Genomic DNA, 24,248 nt, shown 5'->3' with positions numbered 1-24,248 from the left:
TTTATATAGGTCTGTACTGTTTTGTTGATCGTATTGTTTTTGCAATTTTCAATAGAACTATTCCGAATATTTTAGTGCCTTTGGTTGTTTCCGTATTTAACCATGAAAAATGAGTATGATAATTATCCCATAAACTCCATTGACCGATTAATATGTAAATAGCACGATGATTACACCGCTGATGTGAGCTTTGAATGTCCCCAGCTAATTAAACCTCCGAATATTAATATATCCGGATGAAAAAAAAATGTATTGAGCAATCAGACCACGTACTCAGTATGAAAAAAAAAATGTTGAGGAGAAGAGTGAGAGATTCGCGTAATTAATTTTCCCGGACGAAAATGGCACGAAGTTTCACCGGGTGCATAATCTCCATCAGAAAAATGGAGCGAAACATCTTTTTTTCAACTACTTAAACTTGATCAATGTGCACCTGCGCATGCGTCAGGACGACACGCTGTTTTTTAAATTTTATTTGATGGCAAGCACGCGCACGTGAATAATAAAACTGGATCGTATCCCATAACACGTGGATGGGGGTTTCTGGTAATGATTCAGTGGTGAATTGATCGTTTGCCGTGCGCAACGATAAACGCATCAAATTCGAATGATCTACTGCGCATATCAGGCATATGAAAGTTGAGAGCTGCGCACTCGACAATTGATGGGGGAAATCTCCAGCTGTGATAAGTGTGTCTGGTAATCCATTTACGGGGGTTTCGATTGGCTATGAGACGGATTAATTTCATTTTCATTATTTATTAATTGCCTAATTAATTCTGCAATTTCACAACTCAAACATACCACTGACTATTTTAATCGTTAAAAATCACTGCAAATCAATTCATACTTCAGTTGAATCAACTTGATTTAATCGATGATTTTTTTAACTATTTGTGAAAAATTAGATTTTTCATAAGTATGATTTTTTTTTTATCGCCTATAAATTATATTTTAATTGACCTCTCACAGTGAAAATAATTAAATCTTTAGGTTCAAGCGAATTGGGATTTACTCATTATTATAAATGAAGACAAGTTCGTTTGCCGGATCCGAAAGATTAATCATATTTTTTAAAAAATATACACACGAAGGAATTTAGAGAAAGAAAGTTGGTGGATTACGATGTTTTCATTAAATAAAGCAGTAAATATTTGGATATCCTGCAATTTCATGTGATTTCTACTTTTGGGGTGAGTCCCATGGAGAGCAAAGTTTCATCGAGCGAATATCTGAAGTCATCGGTTTTTCTGCCCTCAGATTTGAGGGTGGAGAGAACAAATAACAGACAGACCGTGGGCGTCACTCGAGGAGATTTTTGGGTTTGTCGGTGGATAGAAAAATAGGGTACATGGAAATCTAGGCTCAACAGCTGCCGCAAGGTGCTCCGGAAAAACCCGTCAGGAATTCCATCAACGTTAATTCATTCAGACCCACCCCATGAGTCTCAGGCCTTCTTAATTTCAAATCCCCATTTATTTTAGATAATTGTTACAGAGATCTCGAGTGGATTTCGCTGGTGACCTTATGATCTTCTGATTTTTCCCTCGAGATATGGGGAAACCTTATATTTCGAAATTTCCCGGGGACAGCTGCGTGGAAAAACTTAAAAAAAAATTTTTTTATTTTTGATTCTTTACACCTTGACGCTAGTCTATTCAGTCACATCTGTGCACTCATAGTGCAGTATAATTACTTCATTTTTCTGCGAATTGTGGTAAAAGGAAATCAGTGGTGGAAAAAAATTAGAATGAAAAAGGAAAATTCCCTTTATTCGAGGAAAGTGACATAAAATTGCATTGATGGAAGAGAAAGCATTTCCATTGCACTAAAAATTCTGATCGTTTTTTTCTGTGCAGATCTACATAAATCCGAAATTTTCGATGATTATAAAAGCTTCTATCGAAAACCAAAGAAATTAATTAAATTAAGCTTGGAGGATATAAGTCGAATTATGAGATACGAGAAAAAGTATCTTGAAATTAAACGAAAATAGCAATATTTTTACATAAACAGTTTTTTTGGAGAAAGATGAGAGGTACTAATAAATTATCCACAAAAATATCACTATCGTTTTCCAGTTTCGAGATATTATCTAAACACCGGCCTCGGAAAAAAACGCTTATCTAGTTCTTTCCTTCGCAAAAAAGCTTTTGAAAATAATGAATAACCGAAAAAGCCAGTAAAATATCCCCACTGCTTTCATTATACTTTTCAATTATTTCCCAATTCCGTAGTTTTTAAATTTAATTTTCTAATTCAAGTAGAATTTTCCACTGAATTAATTATTAGGGATGATAGTGATATGCTCTGAAATTGTTGAATTTGATGAAACTCGAAATAATCCTTGGCGAAAAAAATCGGCGAAATTCAAAGTCGACAGATTGAGGGAAATTGAGTGAGTTTATCGCGATTCGGTGGCAGGTGTCAATAAAATTGGACTCTTCTCTCATTATCGTTGACCCACATAATTCCCATGTGCGCGCACACGCCAAGTGTACATAATCCCCCGTTGGAATCGGTGTGGTGCACCAAACAGTGGTCATTCGTCCTTATAAGGTAAGTGCATATGGAAGAGTATAAAAAAAATTATAAACGAATGAAGCGTAATCACGCGATTTCCGAAACTTGATTCCAAAGGGATTGGGATCGCTGACATCTATAACTCATCCATTGCAACGTAATACACGGTGAAATTGATTTTCCGACTTTTTTCTCAGTTTTCAAATTACTCCATTAGTTCTTATTTGAATCTAATGAATAGAGCTTTTAAATCCCCCCCTCGGTCAAATTCCCGTAAAGTTTCCGATTATTTGTCTTATTTTGTTACTGCCATTATTATTGTCAGTATTTCCATCTCGTGAGCCCTTGCATAGTATCTTTTCTCCCGAAGAACTGAAAAATGAACAATTCTGCTTTACCGACGATTATGAAAGCAATTCTACCGGCAGGAGATCAACGAGTTGAGTCGTAATTGTTCTATCTACAGAAGATAAATTGATTCATTTAAATTGTACACCATGCAAGTGCTAGTTTTATGTAGACAATAAAGAGTAGATATTCTGAATTTTCATGAAAATTGATAACAATTTAATTGTTGAATATCCTTGGATAAACGGATAATATCAAAAAATGAGAGAAATCACATTAAATCTCAATTGCTCCCCCATTGAATCGAACAACAGGCACCAATGAGCGGGAGGCTGCCAATAGAGTGACCGCCTGTACCGACATGGTTATTCCTGTGGTTTCCCTTCTTACTCCTATGTTCTATGTGTATAATAGGGCAGAAAGAGCCGGAATATATTAAAAATTAAAAAATCTTAATTACTCCTACATCAAATTCAATTAAAAAAATGCTAATACTACTGCGCATTTCCCTATATAGCAACCGGGGAATATAGTTTATTTGAAAGTAATTAATAGCGGTATCCAAATCTTCAGAAACTTCAAGTGCACTTCTTGCTATTAAAATGACTCCATTATTTCCAGTGACATTAGTGGAGTGAAGTGACCTTGAAGAGTTGATAGATAGGATTCATATTCGGTAAATCAAGGTCAAGTCAGAAAGTTCTTAATCCTTCAACCTCGATAAAAAAAAGATAGTTTCCCCATTCCCCATAAGTTCAAACGACTTCGACTAGTAGAAAACGGAGGTGGAAGGAACGGATATAGTAATAACTTTTCTGATTTATTTATAAACATTTACATACAATATTAAAATACTTCATTAATAACTTAACGATTGCGTAAAACATGAGCTGACGATAAAATATGAAAAAATTACAATGACGCAAATGTACGTAAACAGAATAAAATAATTAAATAGATCTTTCTCGACTAGTTCTAGATGTATACAAGTTTGCAATTAGATAAACTAAATATGATCTCTACGGTGATTGTTCGCCAAGGGGTTCGGAATAAAATTGCACATATTTCTCAAATACATATAAGATCAAATCAGATAATTGTAAAAATCGTAGAAATCTGTTGGAATATTCCATAATATTACTCGTAATCCTCGAAATCACTCTCCGTATATTCGTCAACGACGGAATTCACAAATATCACTCGATTACTGCATGTTATCTCTCAAGTTTTAACAATTTATTTTTTATTAAATCCGCCAGCGGAATTATCCCTGATATGTCTCCCCATTTTGTATCAAATCCACTTTTTCTCCATTGTGTATTGAAAAATATCATAATGAATATTCAACTTGTAGTATATCCTAAATTTTTATTTCTTACAATTATCGACTGTTTGTCCCGCATTTGATACTTGAAAAATATTATAATATTTCCGCTATGATTACCTTATCCGATAATTAATCTAGTGATTCTCAGGTTCATTGTCAAAATTAAGGGTTATGAGCAGTTCTTCATTAGTTCAATCATCCACTGCACTAAATTTTCATCATTTCAATCAGAGCGTAGTATTTCTTAGCTGTCAAACAGCTTCATTTTTGTAATTTTTAAAAAATATCCGACGAAAATTCACTAGTATTTTTTTTTAATGTTTCTCACCTTTCTACGCATTTCATGTTCAATATTCTATGCGATAGACCAAGAAGTGTTGCACAGCTTTCTTCAAATTAGTCTTGCAAAGTTTTTTTTTTTTTCTATTTCTTTGCATGATTGTGTAAATGCATCGGTATACTGTCCACTGTACTCTGTTCGACCGAAATTTGAGGGGAAAAATGAGCTATTAAATACCACTCGCGCTTGAAATCTAATCGAATATTTTCCTCAAGCTTCCAATTCCTAGAAATGCGTGTCAAATTGTGCGGGAAAATCTCTCGTGCTTTGTATTCGGGATCATGAACCTGCAAAATTTGACAATCGGTCCCAGGCATTGAGACCATCGGACAATATCCAATAATTTCAAAATATTAATGATAGTTACTACTGATTATTTATTCATTATTTTGAAAAAAGGAAGTTGTCCCCTATGAAAGTGAGATTCTTCAGTAAGAAAAAGGTCATGAGGATCTCCTCAACATCTTTTATCCCCCTATAATACTGACTTCACTTACACTCAATTCACAGTCTATATGTGAAGATTTTCGTGATATCCATCAACTTCGTTATACATTTTTCTAATGGAGTCTTTGGGGTTTGTCATTGGAGCAGGTGCAACCTTGTTGGCTCCTGGCGGAATTCCATTAGCCAAATAACCAACGCCATTTTGCAAATAATGTTGGGCGCCATTTGCTGCACCATTCATGTGTACGTGATTGCCATTTTGGTGATTGCCGTTTACCACACCGTTGGCAATTCTCGCACCTTCTATTACGGCTTCACGTACGTTTACGCCAAAACCATTTTTCGGTCCATGATGGGCAAAACCATTCGGCAATTTAATCGCTACAACAATCAATAATAATAAAATGAGAACGTCTGAACGGTTATAAATAATATTCAAAGACTGCCTAAAATTTGCTTCAGGTCTACACTGAAACAAAAATACAGGAAAAAGTTCGTGACTAGAAATTGGAACTCCCCAAGAACTTATTAGCCGACAATGACAATCTCTTCCAACAATAACTCTGTAATGGAAACATCATAATTTTCATTAAAAAAAGCTTACCTCCAATTTTCTTTCTCTTGTTCGTTTGATGATTAATTGAACTGATGCCATTTGGAATGATATTCTTTGATATGCCATTGGGCAACCGCATATCCCGAAGGCCCCCATTGATATTACCGGGGGCTGCCAAGTTTGGGTGATCATCATTCGCCGAATGACTAGCGTCTTCGGTTCGTCGGGCCTGACGCTTAAGTTGATAGATCGCTGCAGCAAACTCTTGCTGAACCGAAGGTACATCTGTATCGCCATCAATCTAGCCATGAAATTTCCATTAGAAATGCGAACAAGCCGATCCATTCAAATAATTAAAAGTTGTTACTAAGGAATTTGAGACGATCGAATCCTTAATTAGCTGTGAAGAATGAAAGATGTGTACGCGGTATCATGACATGAGATGAAACAATCGCGATTGCTAGAATATTTATGCAAATATGGACAGATCCTCCATTGTTGTACAAAAACTATTGGAGATATATTTAGGACATACTGGAGAAAATAACGCCGGAAAAACGGACCAATTTCCGATCGGTCATACTACGCGTTCGAAAGCGGTTTAATGATCAACATCTGTTGCCATTTGAAGACCAACTATATCCTCTTATATCTTAGGAATACCCTATAAAGTATTCCACTGCTTTTAAAAAATCATTTCCAACTAATAGAGGCGAAATGATTTTAGGCAAGTTGAGATTTAAACGAAATGAAATTAGAAGAATTGTCATTCAGCGAAATGGCATTAGACGTTTCGTTATTCGTCGAATTGTACAGCTACCGAAATCATGTTCCGCTTACCGTTCTTAGTCGATTATCATTGTCCAAAGTCTTCAACATCGGCAGAGTAACTTCTCTGAATATCTCCAATCTTTTTCGAAATGCTGGAACGCTGTCATCGAGCTTTCCACGTCCCAACTGAAGTTTCGAGCAGTCCAATAGAATCAAGGGTGGTTCTTGTCCAAACTACAGTTACATTTATTGAGGTATGAAGATCAGGATTGATTAGCATTATTGATTCGTTGGAACTATTGACTACAAACCTTGCTCTCAAACTCCTGCATTTGGGATAAGTCCCTGGGAAACCCGTCCATAACAATTCCATCATTATCTCGATTGAGAATCACTTGCTGTTCCACCAACTGCATGATGATGTCCTGGGGTACCATTTCTCCAACAACGATGGAGTCGTTTATTAAGGGATTCGATACTGCCATAGTCCTTAACAAACCTCCGATATTAACGTGCACCCAGTTCGGCATGTTACGGACTGCTTGTGAGCAGAGATGGGATTTGTTACTTCCAGGTCCACCTTTCAAACAAAACAGCGAACATTTCATCAATCATTTATTCACGCTTTCCCTTATTTTATTTTCTTCTCTCTTACTATTATTCGATGCAATATTCATGATCAAATATCTATTAAAAAATTGTGAAAACTTTCCAAGTTTCCATTAATCCGTTACATCCCAGACGAACTTTGTAACTATTTTAAATTCTGTTTTAAATAAAATTGAGAAGGAATATTATTGAGATTATTTTGCATGCAGTATGCTATTTCCATTTTTTGATACTTATGTCTTGAAAGAATTAATTCATTTAAACGTAATGTGAGTGATTTTCTACATAATATAAGTGCAAAAGAATTAACATTTAGCCTGTGGAAAAAAATTAGGAGGAATTTAGTAGTTGATTATTGTTTGAAGTTCGTCAATGTTTATGGCCATTGAAAGCTACAATTTAATAAAGTAATCAGACATACCTATTACCCAGATGAAACTCGGGAGACCTTTTCTCGGCTTATTGGCAGTTTTGGCAGGATTCACACGCCTCGGGACCGGTGGAGAAGTAACCAATTTGGCAGATTGAGGATTAGAATTAACATCCGGCTGTACTACCTCGACTTCGGCTTGCAAAGGCTGCGGTATCGATCTGTCTAATGCACCATTTTCCGATAATCCCAAAATTCTAATGACAGCCTCTCGAAAATCAACGTAAACTTCACTCGGATTTCGCTCCCCATTAACCTGAAATCACCAGAAATTCATTCATCATTTACACGATGGAAAACTACCCCCGACATGTGATGGACAAATGGGTAATTTATTACGTGAATTATCGAGAAAAATGTTTTGAAGGTAAACGATAATGTGGAACACCCATGAATTTATTAGGATGAATAATCAAGTTGGAAGTTTTGAAGTAGGTCTAGCTTATCATGTCCATAATAACGCTAGCATTTAGCTGTACGTTGACTCTAATTGTGATCGATTAGGCATTTATGGAGGGAAAAGTTGGTTCGCAGCGTATTACGCAATTACGTTAAATGGCCGATGAAGTGTATTGAAAACAATTGCTCACCTCCAGAAGAATTCCACTTCGATCAAAATACTCAGCCACAGGCATAACATTCCGATAAAAATTTCGGAGTTCCATTCGTGCTAGACTTAAAATCACATGACCTAATTGAGCTCCGTAGTCAATTTGTCGCTCTAGAACTTCTTGCCTCCATGATACTAGGATTACACCATTGATTATTTGGATCTATAACAAATATGCGAAAAGCATCATTACGGCAAGTTAATTGGCTCGGTAGAAGTAGACTGTTGAGAATCCTTAGGTACCTATAACAATTCGCCGAAAAAATTGCTGATAAGATAATTAACAAATACATAAAATAAAATCGACTGTTAAACGATGAGAAATAAACAATTTTTACACAGAAAACAATAATTTGAATAATTAGAATGATGCTTACAATATTTAATGGGAAAACTCAACAAGAAAAATAAAACGAGTGAGACGTAATTCTGTCCAAATCGTAATGATTTTCAATGATCTGAATAATAGGCGGATCGTCAATTTGGGAAAATGAATTTTTAAAAATTAAAATTTAGGCGAAGTCTTTTCTTTCAGATCATCTACATCAGGTATGATGCTATCCTCAATCGCAGTTGACGAATTATTTCAAGAACCGGAGAGGAGTTTGATCCCGATAATATTCTCAATTATGCAAAGATGATCGGACAGAATTTCTGTGCAAGTGTCAGATCATCCATTATGTATTGTCATTACTCATTGATTATCTACCAGTGCTCCATTTTCTCCGCAGTTACCTTAATTACAGTTAAACTCGACGAATTATTAATGTTTCCACGAACTACCCCGAAACCTCGAGAAAAGTCGATCAAGCTCATTCTAATTAACTTCAAGGTCAGATGTCATATTTCCATATTTCTGACGAATCATTCCATATTCCATATGGGGCTTGAATAATTCCGAGTGGCACTCAATTCTGAGTCAAAATGTTTGCAGAAAGACCGAATGGTTATTAATAATAAAAAATATACTTGGACAAACCGCTGATGGGGTAAAATTCACACACGAATTATTGCCGTCACATTCTCTGTTTGCATCTCTTTATGACTATACTAAAGCCACTCAAGTGGTCTCAACCTAATTATCATTAGTGGTTGAATAAATAAGAAAGCAAGACCATTACGCGTTACTTCAATAATTAGTGTCAATTGAAGGACAACTTTTATTATTTCGATTAGTCATATAATAGTTGAAGCATTCGAAGTCTCATAAGATTAAAAAAATCAAATATTACATGAAAAATATTTTGTTTGCGTTAAGAATATTCTGTGTTGATCAACAGTAGAAAGCAAAAAAAATTGTTGCAAAGATTGAAACATGAATAAAAAGTGGAAAATTACTACAATAATCGATAAGAGCAAATACCATAATGTTGGGGAATATGAGTCATCGGAAGAATATTATTGTGTGAAAACAATACGAATACTATGTAGTAACTACATAAACTAAGAGTTGTTAAATTAACAATGTGTTTTCTGGGAAAGCTCGTTAATATCATTACAACTAAGAAGAATAACTATTATCAGAAAAGTAATACAAATTCCGATATTGAACGAAAAAAAGTTCTCATCGAAAAACTATAAACAAAGACTGTAAAAAGACTATAAAAAATGGCTGTCAAAGCGGGAATTACTTCGTTTGAGTCAAGTATTAGAAAATTTTCCGCGAAAAGCAAAAGTTTGCGGAAAAAAATTTAATTTCAATTTATGCAATGGGGAGATGAAATTATTATTTTTATCACTTTTGTACAAATTTGGAAAAAAATTTTAATTATGAGATAAAGGATGAATATTTAGTTGATATTCCATGCATATATATTTGTGTGGTCTTGAAGAAAATTCAGTTTTTCGAAAGCTCTTTATGGAAATATTCATAAAATTTAATAAATAGATATTTATTAGAAATATTATATATTTATTAAATATTTATTTTTTTCATAAATATTCATAGAATTTGACTCATTTTCGGTGGTCATGACATCCATAAACTCTAGACGAATGCACAACGAGAACCATTGATATGTCTTACTGGGGTTTGACAGCTGCGATCTATTTCTTTTTCCGTTGAGTTTCAGGATTTCTTCAAAATGATTATTAAAATCGCGTAATGTAATAAATCTAATATAGAAAACATCATTACCGCACATCCAATTAGAGTTATGAACCCATTTACCGTACACTATAAGCGATTGTTTCGGATTATTTGCGTTTTGGAATTTTATCAGAATCTCACGTGACAACCTGTTAATCAACTAAATGCCAAATATTAAATTTGTTTATTTTTTCTAGATTTAATATAGACAAAAGTTCAAATTTGAGGATGAAACTATTTAGAATGGGTATGACCCCATATGACCCCAGCATCCCCTACCTCAATTTTGGGGTCTTTCCCAACCCAATGGCGTCGCAAGCGCTACACATGAGGTGTACAAAGTTCCACTGAAATTTTCCAGTGAATTCGCGGTTTTTCGCTGGTTCTCCCCATGCGTGACTTTTTCGAAAAAATTTCCTCCGCGTGTTTTGCAATATCGAACTGAAAGGGGTATTGACCGGATTGACAGACATTGACTCTTTGAGGTTAACGGGGCGGGTCACTAGGGCGGGTCAATGATTTTCGTTGATGCTTTGTCAGTTCCACGCGCACCTTCTCAACCTTCAACCCACAACCCCCACTGTCACGAGAAAAAGACACGCGTGGCAAGAATATAGTGCGAGAAAATATATAGTTGAAGTATAGATGACCATGAGAAGGAGAAGAATGAATACGTCAATAGTTATTGAGAGTCATGCGGCACGTGTATCACTTCATTGATGGAATCCTGGCCAAAAAATTTGAAGGTATTTCTGGCCGAGATTTATTTATAGTAAGGGGAAACCCATGTCTTCTTCATATCGCAAGAAAAAAATTACTTCCACGATGGCAGACAGGAAACACGTGGAAAATTTCATCTATATTATTGTTTCGTTGCTAATCAATCGACAATGTCCATCTGCATGACTTGGAATTGTCGAAGAAATTTAAACGTTTGGCATTATTAAACTTCAATTTAAACTCAATAATCTCAATTGAGTGAATATTTGGAAAATTTCGTAAAGTACTATTCATTCCACTTCATCTCTTCAAGTTGTTCTTGCGTGAATTATTTCTTGATTCATCCAAATCATGTAAAAACATCGAGTTGATTTTTTACGCTTATTATATAAATTATTGTATCATACGTATGCATACATTTTGAAATATTCTATAATAGTATATTTCGTTACTAGGGCGATATTTAAATCCTCGGGTTCACCTCGGATTGTAAACTCACAAGTGCCAGAAAATTTTCTGACGGCTGAGTTACGAACATAATATTTTATTGTCATTCAGGACCTAAGGTAGGGTTTTACGACCGCGTGCTACATGACGGAGTGAGTGACAAAAAATATATCATCCTTTTATGATTAGATTCCCCATGCAAGTGGTTAGTACTGTGAATCCTTCCGATTGTTCACCTGATACTCGTTGGAATTGTCAGGTGCAATGACTGATCAAAAAATGGGAAAGTAAATTTTTTCGAAAATTGAATGCGAATTAATATTTTCTACTACCCACTCCCTCCGAGATCTTATCCCATAATCGATTTCCGTGTTGACCCTTCAGGGTAGATGAACTAGTCACGGATAAATAATTAGTTTACCGCTTACAAACAAGGAAGTACCATTTCACTATTCTGATTCTGAAATTTTCCGTCATTTCAGCCATCCCCCTGAATAATTCAAACAATTATTGAATAAAACACTAATTATATCGCTCACCTTCTCGGAATATTCAACAACATCTCTCATGTTCCTGGGATATCCACTGACCAAGAATGTCGTAGCGCCTGGTGACATCTTCATTTCCAACATGAGGACTTCAGCCACTGTCTTGCTGCTCAGAAGACCAAAGTCTTGCATGTCTGAAATACAAAGCAGAGGAAGTGTAATTATCCCGAGCGAAATATTCAGTAAAAATGACCCAACGATCTAACAATCGTATTTTAACCCTCTGAGAAAAATTACGGTACAGCTTACTAAAATTTGTCAACTGCTCAGTAAAAATTACCTGACTTCTAAGTAATTTATCTAAAGCAGCAAGATTACCTTTACCAAATCCAAACGCCAAATTGTTATTATTAAATTAGTAACAATTATCTGGCGGTTCGGTAAGAATGACATGTACGTGAGGTACATTTCCTCAGGTGGTCGGATAACTTTAACAAAGAAGACGAAAATTTCCACCCAGCGATGCGGTAATTTTTTCCAAATGGATAGATAATGCTTACAAACTTCTACTCGTCGTGTAATTAGTGTAATTGAATAAAAAATTGTGAAAAATTGTCGACAGTGAATCATCGGGAAACATTCTGGAAAGCTTTCTTTCATTACCCCCCACTGCATCGTAGGGTTGAAAAACAGTAGGACGGGTTGAAAAATGGTTATAGTGGGGGATGGATAACACTTGTTTGCGCTATAACCACGGGCAATGAAACACCGGAGGACGCTACGGGCTATCGATCACCAGGATACATCGATTACAACGCAACTTACCCTGACGCTTCACTAGAGGTCTAGGGTATATAAACTGTGTCATACAGGGGTCATTCAAACCGCATGTTACGTAATCCATCACTCTTCGTCTCTGTGCATTTGTTTTCGTATTGTAATTATTCTCTCCTTGACGAAGTGGAATCTATGCAATTGGGGCTACCCCAAAAACAAGTAAAATCAACTCTATTCGGAATCATTTAAAGTCTGAACTGAGAATATATGTATTGCTGAACTGGAAATATATATTTTCGACGGGGAAATATCGATTCCCGAAAGAAGAGTATTAATTCCTTATTTGGGAGCATATATTCAGGAATATAATTTGTAGGGAATATATATTCACAATTAGAGATTAAATCCATATTTTTAAAATTTGTACAATAATTTGCAGTCTCCATCAGTTCCGGTGACGATTCTCAAATTTTTACGATTTTCTAAATTTTTTACTTTTTTCTAATTTTCAATATTTTGTGTCACCCTCACAGTCATTCGAGATATCTCGAGAATTTCGCGATCGATTTCCTTTTTCCTCTTTGCATTAGGATTATAAAATCCAATTTCGCGATTTTTAAAGTGAAGTATTGGAAATAGGAAGACATAATTGAAAAAATGAAATAAATTAGAAATGTTGCGAATGCATGTTCTTAAAATATACGATTGATTCACTGACCATTGCCTAGGGCGTACTGTTGTAGGAGATCTGTCATATTTATGTGCGTCATGCCTTTCTCTTCTTGCATTAGATTGTCGCAATGTGTCACCTTACCGCTTCCAGGACCCCCTGAACACAAAAAAAAAACATTAAGATAATATTCGTGAGTGCACTGAGAAAAATATTTCGTAAATCAACCAAACGTTGCTTAAACAACTAATTACTACTCTGATATTCAATTGTAACTTTTGTTTGCAAGTAGAAAATTCTAATTTCAAATCAGTATTCATCAAAATCCACCGACGGATGCATTCAATTTAGAAAAATATTTGGTACGCTTAACTAATTATTTCTTTTTAGTCTATGTAACAAAAAATTAACACAATTATAAATGTTAACGAATTATAAAATTCAATTCTCTATTCCAGTTGTTTATAACTATATCATGAACAGTAGATTTCATTATTTTACTACTTATTTGTTAAAAAACAGTAAAGTAGCGCGAATCTATCAAATGATTGAATTATAATCAAATAGTTACGTAATTTAATTTGGAACAGCCTTTTTCGGCTATAAACAAATAAGATTAGTACATTCTGGTAAATTTTTCTGGGCTTTCCTTTTACCGTGGAGGGGCTGGAAAATTTTCGAGAACAAGTAAAATATTACCAGAACTTTAAAATGGCTTGAATACATGAATTAAGAATGGAGCAAGCGGAGAAGGTGTAAAACACATGTCTTGTAACCCCAAAGAAAATAAAATAATAATTATTATTAGAACATTACCGAGAACAAAAATAACGGGTACATTGGGTGGTTCGAACTTGACTGGACCGACGTTCTGCATCGGAAAGACACCAGCTGGTGGTGTTGATAATAATCCTGCTTCACCTCGCCACCTCCCGATACTTCGAGCATCCCCATCCTCGAACACCTGCGATTCATTTTGATGATCTAAAAAAAAAAGAGTACATAGAGAATACCTGATTGAAGTTTATATTTTTTCTATGGATCCATCCTACCATTTATTTAACGATATTTAGTCAATATTTCAGAACAATCGTTTCCCCACAACTCGGAAGTATTCTTGACTCGCGATAAATTTCCACAAGAGTAAAAACAAAATTATGGCTTGAACGATAAAGATCGGCTTTTAGGGGGCTATATAGTTAGCACACTATAGTAGACTGAAAGTCATTTCCGATTCAACTATCAGTTAGCATCATTTTCTGGTTATGTTGGATCCACGTCTGACCTAATTCGCTGTTATCTACTTCCAATCTCTCGGGTATATTCAAACAGTCTCACAAAAAATAAATGCGATAATATTTTCGATAAATTGTTGCCCATGTCGAACAACAAGGATAAATTATATTACATATAACAAAGCTGAAATAATTCAAGGTCATCTCAACACTTCAATGACGTTTTTTATTCTTCATTCTCTAATTTGAGATCCATTTTAAACCGCTCTGTCATGTATGATCAATGGCGTGGGCGTTTTCGTAAACATGTGGAACGCTTGAACTTCATTCGATGTCAGATTAAATTATCGAGCACGAGACAACACGCTATCGCAAATCATTGTCCAATGACTGACAAAAATTGTCATTCAATTTTCCAAGACAATTCTTGGAATTTATTTCTTTGTTGAATAAAAATTTTTTAATGATTCTTTCCAACTTCAGAATTTCGGGAACAATGATTATCGCGATTTCTCCTCGTGATAACGTTATGATTTAATAATTCACAAGGTTATCGACTTTTTTTTTTGTCTTCGTCCTTCCTCCGTTTTCGCGCAATAATCCCCTCCCACGCTAGCACATTTTGTTTGCAATCATGAGATAACTGGGGTCAACGAACTTTTTCGCGTGTGACAGGGTCGCTATGAAGGGTGAATAAAAACTTGATTTGTCTCAACCTTCATCGAAATAAGTATACTTGAATCAAGTTATATTTTATACTTGATTTTAAGTAAATTAAATCAGTTGTAATTTAAAATATTTAGTATAGTGGGATTTAATAATTAATTATATTACTATACACTTGAATAATAATAATATACTGGTTTTAAGAATAACATATCTACTTAACTCAAGTATCAAGTACTTAAGTATAGTTTCCTCCGAGTTTACACCGAGAAGGATAACTTTCAAGTACCCCAGAAAATAATTTATGATGTTTTCATCAGATACACTAGAGCCCTTAATTAAGCTTTCAATTGATTAAATAATGAAATTAAAAACCTAATATACGTAATTCCCATTCTCATCTTTAGAAGATTGAAAACCGTAAATTAGATAAATAAATTACATAGTTAATAAATTAGTTGTTCCTTAAATGACAAAATTACTTGAATTACGCCATTATGAAATAAAAAGGAAAATATTACAGAAAATGTCAAAGTTGTAACAAAAACATTTCTGAGAGAAAAATAATAACAATACTTTCGTTGCATTACGTGTGTTTTATTATAATCGTTCGGGACGTTTCAATTCTTGTTAAATACGTAAATGACCGTTTTACGGACTATTGTAGTTGAAGAGAACAACCGGTTGAAACATCCGGCTGCGAGTTAGTTTGACAAACGACTCGCGTGACTAAATCTCTTTTTACATGTCCTGTACAGTAAACATACATTATTCAGTGTTGAATCCCCGGAATTTTTGAGAGATTGAGTGACGTGTCATTGACGAAGGATTTGTAACCTAGAGTGATGTAAAGTTCGCCAAACTTGCCAATCAGTGTTACTATCGGGATAATCAATTCTGGAAAATAAGTCATCGGTGGGATCGACTATTGCTATTATTCAACCAATAGTATATTGTGCAACTAGTGCGTAAAGTAGAATTTTGCCGGATGAATGAAGACGTAAACAGTGGACCAGTCATGAGTCATGAGCATTCACATGATTCCAAAAATGTTTACGCACTTGTGAGTACACTGTGTACTATGATAATTGAATATTATTGATAATTTGATATCATTAATATTATTTATTCCCGAGTGCTCTATACTATTTTATGGCAAGTGACGCGAATGAATCGATAATTACTTGACGGAATTTAATTGCTGAACTCACCAGTGTCAAGGCAGATGCCCATAGTAGGTTTCTCCGACAGTGGCCGTCAATTATTACGGCCATTTACTCACATGATTAATAATCCCCCCACAACACCCCCAACCTTCAGTCGATTGAAATTTTCCCGGAAAATTATCCACCGGAAAACGAAAATCGTTCAATCACTGTCCAATAAATTTAAGCCTGATGAAACTTTTGAAAATCGGTGATGGCCGGTGAATTCTCTCAATCTCGTCGTATCGCTTCAACTTTTTTAAAATTATCTTCAGCACAATAGTTAGCAACACCACTATAAACATTCGTAAACTTGAGCTTGACCCGGTGAAGGGCAGACTGTCACATCACTCTCAATAATAGTATGGCATTATCAGATCCTTCACTTTTACACTTGAAACACGGTTGTGATGTTTATCTATCGTTGGTATTTCCAACTTCTGCGCCTTCAATCCCCAGAGTAATTCTGGAATAAACCGTGACAATTAAATTTCATTTTCAAACATATATACAAACACAACAAATTTTGCTGGACATATATCTTACGCATATGTCACATATATATCAAATTGAAGTGTGTAATATATGCCTATTAACATGCACTCAATATATATCTGATATACTGTAGATTTGCTGAAATATGTGCGCATATAATTAATATATATTTGGCTTATCCACCATTTTCTGTTCAGGTACTCAATCAAAATTTCGTAGAAATATTTCATTCCAAATTATGCGAGGAATTTTGGACGGAAAATAATTTACGACAATTATTGTTGTCCCAAAAATTCAACTATTATTTTGCTAAGTAAATATTAATATTTAAAAATATTTATAGAATAATATCACCATTCGGTGAATTCAAGTCCCAAAAATGTCGTATACACGTTCTTAATATATTTTGTTCATATCCTAGATCTTTACAAATTTATGAAATTAATCAAAAAACTTCAGTTATGAAACGAAAAAATAGAGACCTCAAAACAATAATAAAAATTCAAAAGTGGACAATTGCGCACATTTCGCGTTCGACATAAATACTACTTTACACATTACATGATGAAAAAATTGTACTGCCAAAGAAAAACGAAAGAGAAAGTGAGAATTCGAATAATAATAACAGGTAATGAATAACAATTACTAATTATCATTACTTTTAGTAGTGATTAGGATGTGTGGAAAGGAAAAAATTCCTTCTTGCCTCGTTTAATTTCCAATCTGACGGAAATAATGATGTTAAAGTCCTATTTTGATGATCTAGTCAGTCGATGACACTTTGAGATTGGAAAATTGTTTATGAGGATAGGTACAAGTTAATGCGCTTCAACAGGCTCACTATGTAACGGTTAAAACTACAATGGCCCTAACTTTCAGGTGGTAATCCACCAGGTACATGTAGTAGTCATAGTTACGAGACTTGCGCTTTACCCCATTTCCACGTATTCACGTGTCGTATTGCGTGATATGTGATTTCTTCGTAGTGGAATGACCAGGACGAAGGAAATTGTCGCTTAATAATTATTAATTACTGAATACATAATAATGATCATATATTGTACCGAGGGTTCTTCAAGAAATATATACTCGTGATATATCGCTGACTCATTATAGTCATTAATACTAATTAATTAGCAATTTTAAATATGATAATTAATGTATTTTCGGTTGGGGTTAATTTCAATTTTTTTATATAAAAAACTGATTATATTAATATTCAATAAACTAATTATGTTTTCCGATCAATTCTTTAATTTAATTATATGGATATTATAATTGCTCCATATTTGTTGAGGAACTGTGAATTGGCGTGAATCGATGAAATGATTCAAGTTAATTAAATGCGTACCTACTTCAAAAAGATTTTTCACTGTTTCAAGTCAGATTTAATGAGAACTACCGTTTTTGGTCGCAAACCAATAGATTCACTACATTTTAATAAATTTTTCCCTTACTGTGGTAATTATCATATTTTTTTAGAAGATGATTATGTAAAATATGATCTTGGACTAACTCCATTAATAGTATTACTCGTTGTTTTTAAATACAGAATCATGGGAGAATAAATCGCCGAAAATCTTTAATATAGATGATTATGGTTTCTCATGCGGAAAGTGAGAAATTTGGTGAAAACTTTGGATTTGGAAAGTGAGAAATTCTCAATAATTCTATACCCGCTTGACCCGAATCAATCTGGTGCAAGGATGAGGAAACTTTACATCGAATCAATGATAATAAACTAACGGACAGCTTATAGAGCATTTGGAATGTAAACTAGGTCTATACCGTTTATTTTCACATTTTCAACAATGTAGTGGGTCGTATAACTCATTCTTTTTAATGTGACTTTTTTATAACATTGTGCTTAACTGATGGAAAGGTGAAATAATCCCGACATTTCACCTTCACAACAAGTAACAACATAATCTGACATTTCTTCATTTTTTATGCTAAAAAATTCCCTCATGGCCTGCACTATTTTGTTGTCGTGAAGGACAGGTCACAGAATGAATCAGTCTTAAATTATCAAAATAAATAGAAAATTTAGTGACCATTTTTGAATTGACATTAAATCAGAACGAACTTGAGTATAAATTCAAATTTCTGATAGTGCAAAACCACAATTTTACCGTAAAGGGTACGAATAGAATGGCTAAAAAATAAATTTTATAATCTCCAAAATACAATTTAAAAATTGAATTATTTCTAAATATTCTCATTGAAGCGCAATTATTTGTCTTTTTTTGTCTCTGCGAAGACGAATATTCAGAGGATAAATCAATGATTGCCTTCACACTCGAGTGAACTGCGTCGCATCGTTTATTGGTCTTTCCATGTCGAGGCAAAAGTTGAATAATTCGATCGAACTTGGACTACTGTCTTAGTACCCTCTATTTCCCTAAGTTTATCTTCATTGTCTTCGTTTGATAAGTCAACCCCCGGTATAAGCTTCCAAATGAGACCTCTAGATATTAAATAATGGAAGACAGTGAACCTGCGGACAGGTGGATATACTCTCATGTCTATACATTATTCCAACTGACTAACTCAACTATCAATAATATTTCACAGAAAAACAAATGGCTTTTTCCTCCTTCCAGTAGAGGGTGGACGATCTCTCATTATCCTCCCTCGTTTTATCTATTTCAAAACGGCTTAATGTTTTATGAAATTGTGAAACGACATCAGGGGTCGGGAATATTGATTGGCCACGCACTTTTAGAATATTTCTCCGTTGTTTTGACATTTTTTTACCCTTAATACCACAGCGTAAGAGAAAAATATTTCTTCTGCCAAATAGATTTATTTCTCACCCGCAAATCTAGACCTAGTACATTCAGAAAAAAATTTTCTTTAGCCAAGAATTTTTACTAATCATAAGAAAATATATCTGGCATCAGTAAGTCTTATGGGAGTATTTACTCAGTGATCGCCAGATTTACTGGTGGGAAGAAAATATTTTTGGCGAAAATAAAATAAATAATATTTGATAATAATAATAATAATAATAATTCTTCTTTAATGGTAATAATGGCTTGGTAAAATTTGAAGGGTAAACTTTTCCTCCATTTTTGTTTTCTATTGTAGAAAATTTGAACACACAAATTTTGTATGGAAATTTATTTTTTACTCATTTTCAAAAACAAGTTTCAAATTATTTCACTCAATATAAAAACAACAAAACAATTCCTTCTAAAATAACTTAAAAGACATGAGAATAGAAAATCATGATAGATGTGAAGAGTAAAATTCTCGAGATCAGTTTTCTTCGATGATTAAACCCATGTAGTTTGGTTAATCTCATGGAAGGGATAGCCGAACCGAGTAAGAAATCGTATAAAAAATGGATTGAGTGTTGAATTATCGTAATGATCCATCATATTCACATGTCTGCTTGTGGTATTGTTCTCCGATTCAGGGGGTACATCATTCGTCATCACCCGATGTTTCACTAGAAGTTTCACATCCTGATTACGATTACACCAGTCTCGCCAGGATTTGTAATGGAATCTGTAAAAGGAAATATAAAATATATCTAAATGTCCAAGTACCATTAATAATTATATACAGAACGTCCCAAAAATCACAAGATTTTCAATGTTTAAATTTATTACTAATTCGCGGTTAATAATTTGTGGTCAACCGGAAAATAAAATTATGAGAAGACTCATAAACAATTCTGTTATAATTATCAACATTCTGTAATTCAAGGAAATTTTATCCCTAACTGGCAATATTGAAAAGGTGACTTGCACTCATGGATGCGGGTAATTTACTCGGAAGATCACGAATGTAAAATAATAATGAATAATTTACATTTCACATTCTACTTACTGACGATAGGGCGTTAGGTAATTTTTACTGAATTTTTCTCTCCGCGCATATCCGGCTGTAATCGCAAATAAAAATTGAATGAATTATCAATCTACCTTATTGTGACAATGAACCATAAAGAGTAAGTAGCAACAAGCATGAAGCAGAGTATGAAGAGTCCAGTGCCCTCCCAAAAACCATTACGAGTATAAGTTGATGCACCGACTGCACAGAGATAAGTGGCAGCCACGCATAGAGGTGTCAAAATAACAAAGCAGAAAAGGTCACCACAGATTCCCTGGGGCCCATTGCCACTTGTTGATAGCCACCATTGCCAGATTGACTGAAATAACAAATTACAGAACTCAATCATAAATGAAAAACAATTAACGTAATCCGAAACAAGGAATGGCTTTGAAGAAGTTTTAGAAGAATGAAAGAGGATAAATCTGAAATGTCCAGTAATTTCTCAAGTTCATTACTGCAAAGAATGCGAAATCGTTCCGTCATTTTACACAAGCAAATGAAACATGACAGAAAATCCTCAACTTATTATTCCTTAAGAATAAAAAATTGATGAATGAATGAATCAAAAACTGAATGTTTAAAAATTTTGTTGAATTTTTTAAATTTAGAATTGCTGGCTGTGGATTTTCCGTATTATAATGCGTTTTAAAGATGTATTGTGGCCTCGCATCTTTTTTTAATGTTCTTTGTTCAATTTCTGACGGACTGTGGATCAGGTTGACCCCAAAAAATATGAAGTAAATGAAAGAAAAATGAAACATGTCCTCATTTTGAGTGAAAATCATTTGAAATAGCAAACGAAAAATTTCTAAGAGCAACCTATTGCGACTCAAAATTTTAGCAGCATTTCCTGAAATTGCCCGTTATAAACAATCAATTGGAGAAAACAGAATAATTATGACAGTCATCAGAGATTCAGCACATACTCAACATGTAATTTTCTTTGGACAAACGCAGGACTCATTAAATCCCAAGGTCCACATCAATATCGATCCTCATAGTTTCAATGGCATACCAACGATAATGATACACTTGAAAAGTAACTTGTCCTCAATTCGCTCACCTGCGTTAATGGTTTATCCTTCTTCTTTATCGAAAACGCGTACTTGCATATTTCACATTGTGCGCTGTTCGATGTTGTTAGCCATTTCTCTAAACAACCTGTGTGAATGAGACCAACTGTTCCTGAGCATTCGCATGGATCAATTAATTCCTCGGTATTACCATCTGCATTCGTGCAAACCAAATTAATCGAACAATATATCATCAAATTATCGTTGACTTTCTCTCGATTGAACCTCTGATTGAATCGATTAATTTTTTTAACCGCAGAAATTCTGTTATTTACAGATTTTTGTTGTTTTTTATTTCAGATATTTAGCAATTAGCTGTTAATTCATTTTTAATTAACTAATCTAAATAATTGATCAATCTTTCATTTATAATCAGATGAATTTGTTAAATGGTAATTGCGGATTTGTTAAAATGAATTAGAATGTTGAAAAATTTTAAAACAAACATGAAAATTAAGTTAATGATTCGTATTTATCAGGCTCGTTAGGGGAATCGATTGATTGTGTTTACCTTCGTGGCATATCCGACAATAAATAGATTTCAGGCTCTGCTTATCCGACGTTGAATTCATGTTTAGCTGTCACCAAAAATTCACAAATTTACGGACATCATTTCACAAGAACTCACCGCTCAAATGTATTTTTTGCAACACTGCACAATCGAATGAACCACAGTATGAAATAAGCCTCCAGTCCCTGGATTTTTACTGTCCATCCTTATACGACCATTTGGCGAGAGAAAATACCACAATTCACTGTAAACAATTACATTTACTTCCTCACTTACGGCTGTATTTTTCACAGCTACATTGACCTTCGACTCATTGCCCATGGGATTCTAAAATATTTGTAATTCGTATCAAAGAATTCTCAATTGAACAATTCTATTCGATTCCATTCTCAATATTAATTTTGAATGAAGAAACGATTAATTTTTTGAACGGAAATTAAATCTCAATAAAAATTCTCAGTGAACAAAAGTAAAAATTTATTAATTTTGAAATATAATTCGCTAACGAAGGAAAATGGAATAGAAAGTATGAGGTGGAACGCACATTGGAGGAATTGTTACATAAATTCCGCGATTTAGTTCGTAATGCTAATCATCTTGTCATTTCTTCCTAAAGGATCGGGCAATTTTACGAAGCGCAACGAAGAAATAATGATGTACTAGCTTCATAAAAATGGTTGAACCCGCAAGAATTTTTAATCCCGGAACGAATACGTCGAGAAGTTCTCACAAGAATTTATTTTTAACAATTTGCCATTATTGATTACTTGAATTGATCCGTAATTTTTACGAGATATTTTTCCGTGTATAATTCTCCCTAGAATGTGAGAAATCATATTTTACAGTGAGTGAGACATCTCGTTTATTCTCGCGAAGATTTATCCAATGATTTTCATTGAATAGACTAATTAATTAGTTCATCTTATAGTATTGTCATTAATTAATCATTATTCATGAATTTATTACACATTTTTCGTTTTAAAAAAGCGAGTGTTTTCGAAATATTAAGATAGGATTTCTCTAGTATTATATGCAGGTAACAGTAGAAAGTCTTCAACTTTACCAGCTGGAGCGAATTTATCATCTATTTCTCTTGAGCAACAATTTATACAGTCTTGTCTCTCTCTAGGACTCGAATTCCTTGACACCTGGCCATCGCGAATACAATCCATACTTGTAAGTCAAGCAATAACTTTACAACGAAAAAATCGAATAATTTCAATATCGAAATATCTGTGAAACATTCTCTAGATCAATAAAAATATACCGTAGTCTTTCCGTGTCTTTTCAAATTATTCCAGCAGCTCTTAGTGTTCATAACCTCAAAAAAAAATGTCATTCCCATTGTACGTCATAGTAAATTGAAGAAGAAATCACAGGTTTCCCATTAATTTTTCTTAAATCTCTGAAATATAAAATATATTAAGCTTTTGTACATATTACTTTTCATGTCATCGTGCAATTTTTTGACATGTTACACGTGTGTTCGGCGTTTTTACGCATGCGCACAGCTCACAGAAGTGATAATATAAATTTCCAAAAAATAAATTTGAAAAAATGGATTGACGGATTTTCGTCCTGCAAACCTAATATTAGTGTTCAAAAATACACCTCAAATAACGCAATTAAATTTTTTCAATTGTCCAAATTTATTCATTAGTAGCCTATCTTCCGAAAAATGTAAATTCCTGTAAACGTTAGCAATTATGATATAATAATAGCTGCAATAATATTATCCAATTATGATACATAAATCAACAAAAAAGGAAGACTGTTCTAATTAAACAATGATTCTTTAAAATGGAAATTTATCTGGGGTTTAAAAATAGATTATGACTCAATTAACCCCTGAGGAGAAGCACCATTTAATAACGAGGAACCTCGCCGAATGGTTGGGTGACGACAAACTCAAGGCCATTCTGAAGGAAAGAGATTTGAAGCTTTACTGGGGTACAGCTACAACTGGAAAGCCCCACGTTGGATACTTCACTCCAGTCTCCAAGATTGCGGATTTTCTCAACGCCGGAGTCGAGGTGACGATTTTATTCGCTGATCTTCATGCTTATTT

General features: G+C 34.1%; 3 protein-coding genes across 5 annotated transcripts in view; 1 reads left to right on the top strand and 2 right to left on the bottom strand.

The window, feature by feature from the left end:
* Positions 1-3,755: 3,755 nt before the first annotated feature.
* Positions 3,756-17,592, bottom strand: LOC105267882 (adenylate kinase isoenzyme 5). 3 transcript variants are annotated; one of them, XM_011307021.1, is made up of 11 exons: positions 17,413-17,592; positions 16,265-16,724; positions 13,969-14,136; positions 13,201-13,311; positions 11,757-11,899; positions 7,942-8,124; positions 7,343-7,607; positions 6,624-6,892; positions 6,382-6,546; positions 5,590-5,842; positions 3,756-5,366 (listed from the first exon to the last, which is right to left on the bottom strand). In XM_011307021.1, exons 2-11 carry the CDS (start codon positions 16,284-16,286, stop codon positions 5,050-5,052), a joined length of 1,896 nt encoding a protein of 631 aa, XP_011305323.1. In that variant the 5' UTR covers positions 16,287-16,724; positions 17,413-17,592; the 3' UTR covers positions 3,756-5,049. The 3 variants fall into 3 exon arrangements, with proteins under 3 accessions (XP_011305323.1, XP_011305324.1, XP_011305325.1); XM_011307022.1 differs by having other exon boundaries at positions 17,460-17,592; XM_011307023.1 differs by lacking the exons at positions 13,969-14,136; positions 16,265-16,724; positions 17,413-17,592 and adding an exon at positions 13,852-13,930.
* A 2,330-nt stretch (positions 17,593-19,922) lies between these two features.
* Positions 19,923-22,487, bottom strand: LOC105267881 (E3 ubiquitin-protein ligase MARCH2). The gene is made up of 4 exons (XM_011307020.1): positions 22,181-22,487; positions 21,660-21,823; positions 20,686-20,912; positions 19,923-20,266 (listed from the first exon to the last, which is right to left on the bottom strand). The coding sequence occupies exons 1-4, from the start codon at positions 22,239-22,241 to the stop codon at positions 20,032-20,034; spliced, it is 687 nt and encodes a 228-aa protein (XP_011305322.1). The 5' UTR covers positions 22,242-22,487; the 3' UTR covers positions 19,923-20,031.
* A 797-nt stretch (positions 22,488-23,284) lies between these two features.
* The window catches only part of TyrRS (Tyrosyl-tRNA synthetase), a gene marked incomplete at its 3' end in the record, with an annotated part of 3,115 nt that continues 2,151 nt past the window's right edge, over positions 23,285-24,248 (top strand). Inside the window, 2 exon segments of the mRNA XM_011307019.1 lie at positions 23,285-23,356; positions 24,010-24,248. Coding sequence (XP_011305321.1) covers positions 24,013-24,248 — 236 coding nt within the window.

The sequence above is a fragment of the Fopius arisanus genome, unplaced genomic scaffold, assembly GCF_000806365.1.
Source record: "Fopius arisanus strain USDA-PBARC FA_bdor unplaced genomic scaffold, ASM80636v1 scaffold00051, whole genome shotgun sequence".
NCBI classification, from domain to species: domain Eukaryota; kingdom Metazoa; phylum Arthropoda; class Insecta; order Hymenoptera; family Braconidae; genus Fopius; species Fopius arisanus.
The sequence above is the reverse complement of the archived record's forward strand: the minus strand, read 5'-3'. Positions and strand labels throughout refer to the sequence as shown.

What these genes read in the sequence shown, in the direction of transcription:
- LOC105267881 (XM_011307020.1), bottom strand. Translation starts at nt 22,241, where the DNA reads ATGAATTCAACGTCGGATAAGCAGAGCCTGAAATCTATTTATTGTCGG. An exon ending in TTGTCGGATATGCCACGAAG is followed by an intron (nt 21,824 to 22,180) that starts GTAAACACAATC and finishes GCACGAATGCAG; the next exon opens with ATGGTAATACCGAGGAATTA. An exon ending in TGGTTCATTGTCACAATAAG is followed by an intron (nt 20,267 to 20,685) that starts GTAGATTGATAA and finishes TTCCTTTTACAG; the next exon opens with ATTCCATTACAAATCCTGGC.
- LOC105267882 (XM_011307021.1), bottom strand. Translation starts at nt 16,286, where the DNA reads ATGGGCATCTGCCTTGACACTG. An exon ending in ACAGTACGCCCTAGGCAATG is followed by an intron (nt 11,900 to 13,200) that starts GTCAGTGAATCA and finishes TTTGTATTTCAG; the next exon opens with ACATGCAAGACTTTGGTCTT. An exon ending in TGCAGGAGTTTGAGAGCAAG is followed by an intron (nt 6,547 to 6,623) that starts GTTTGTAGTCAA and finishes ATGTAACTGTAG; the next exon opens with TTTGGACAAGAACCACCCTT.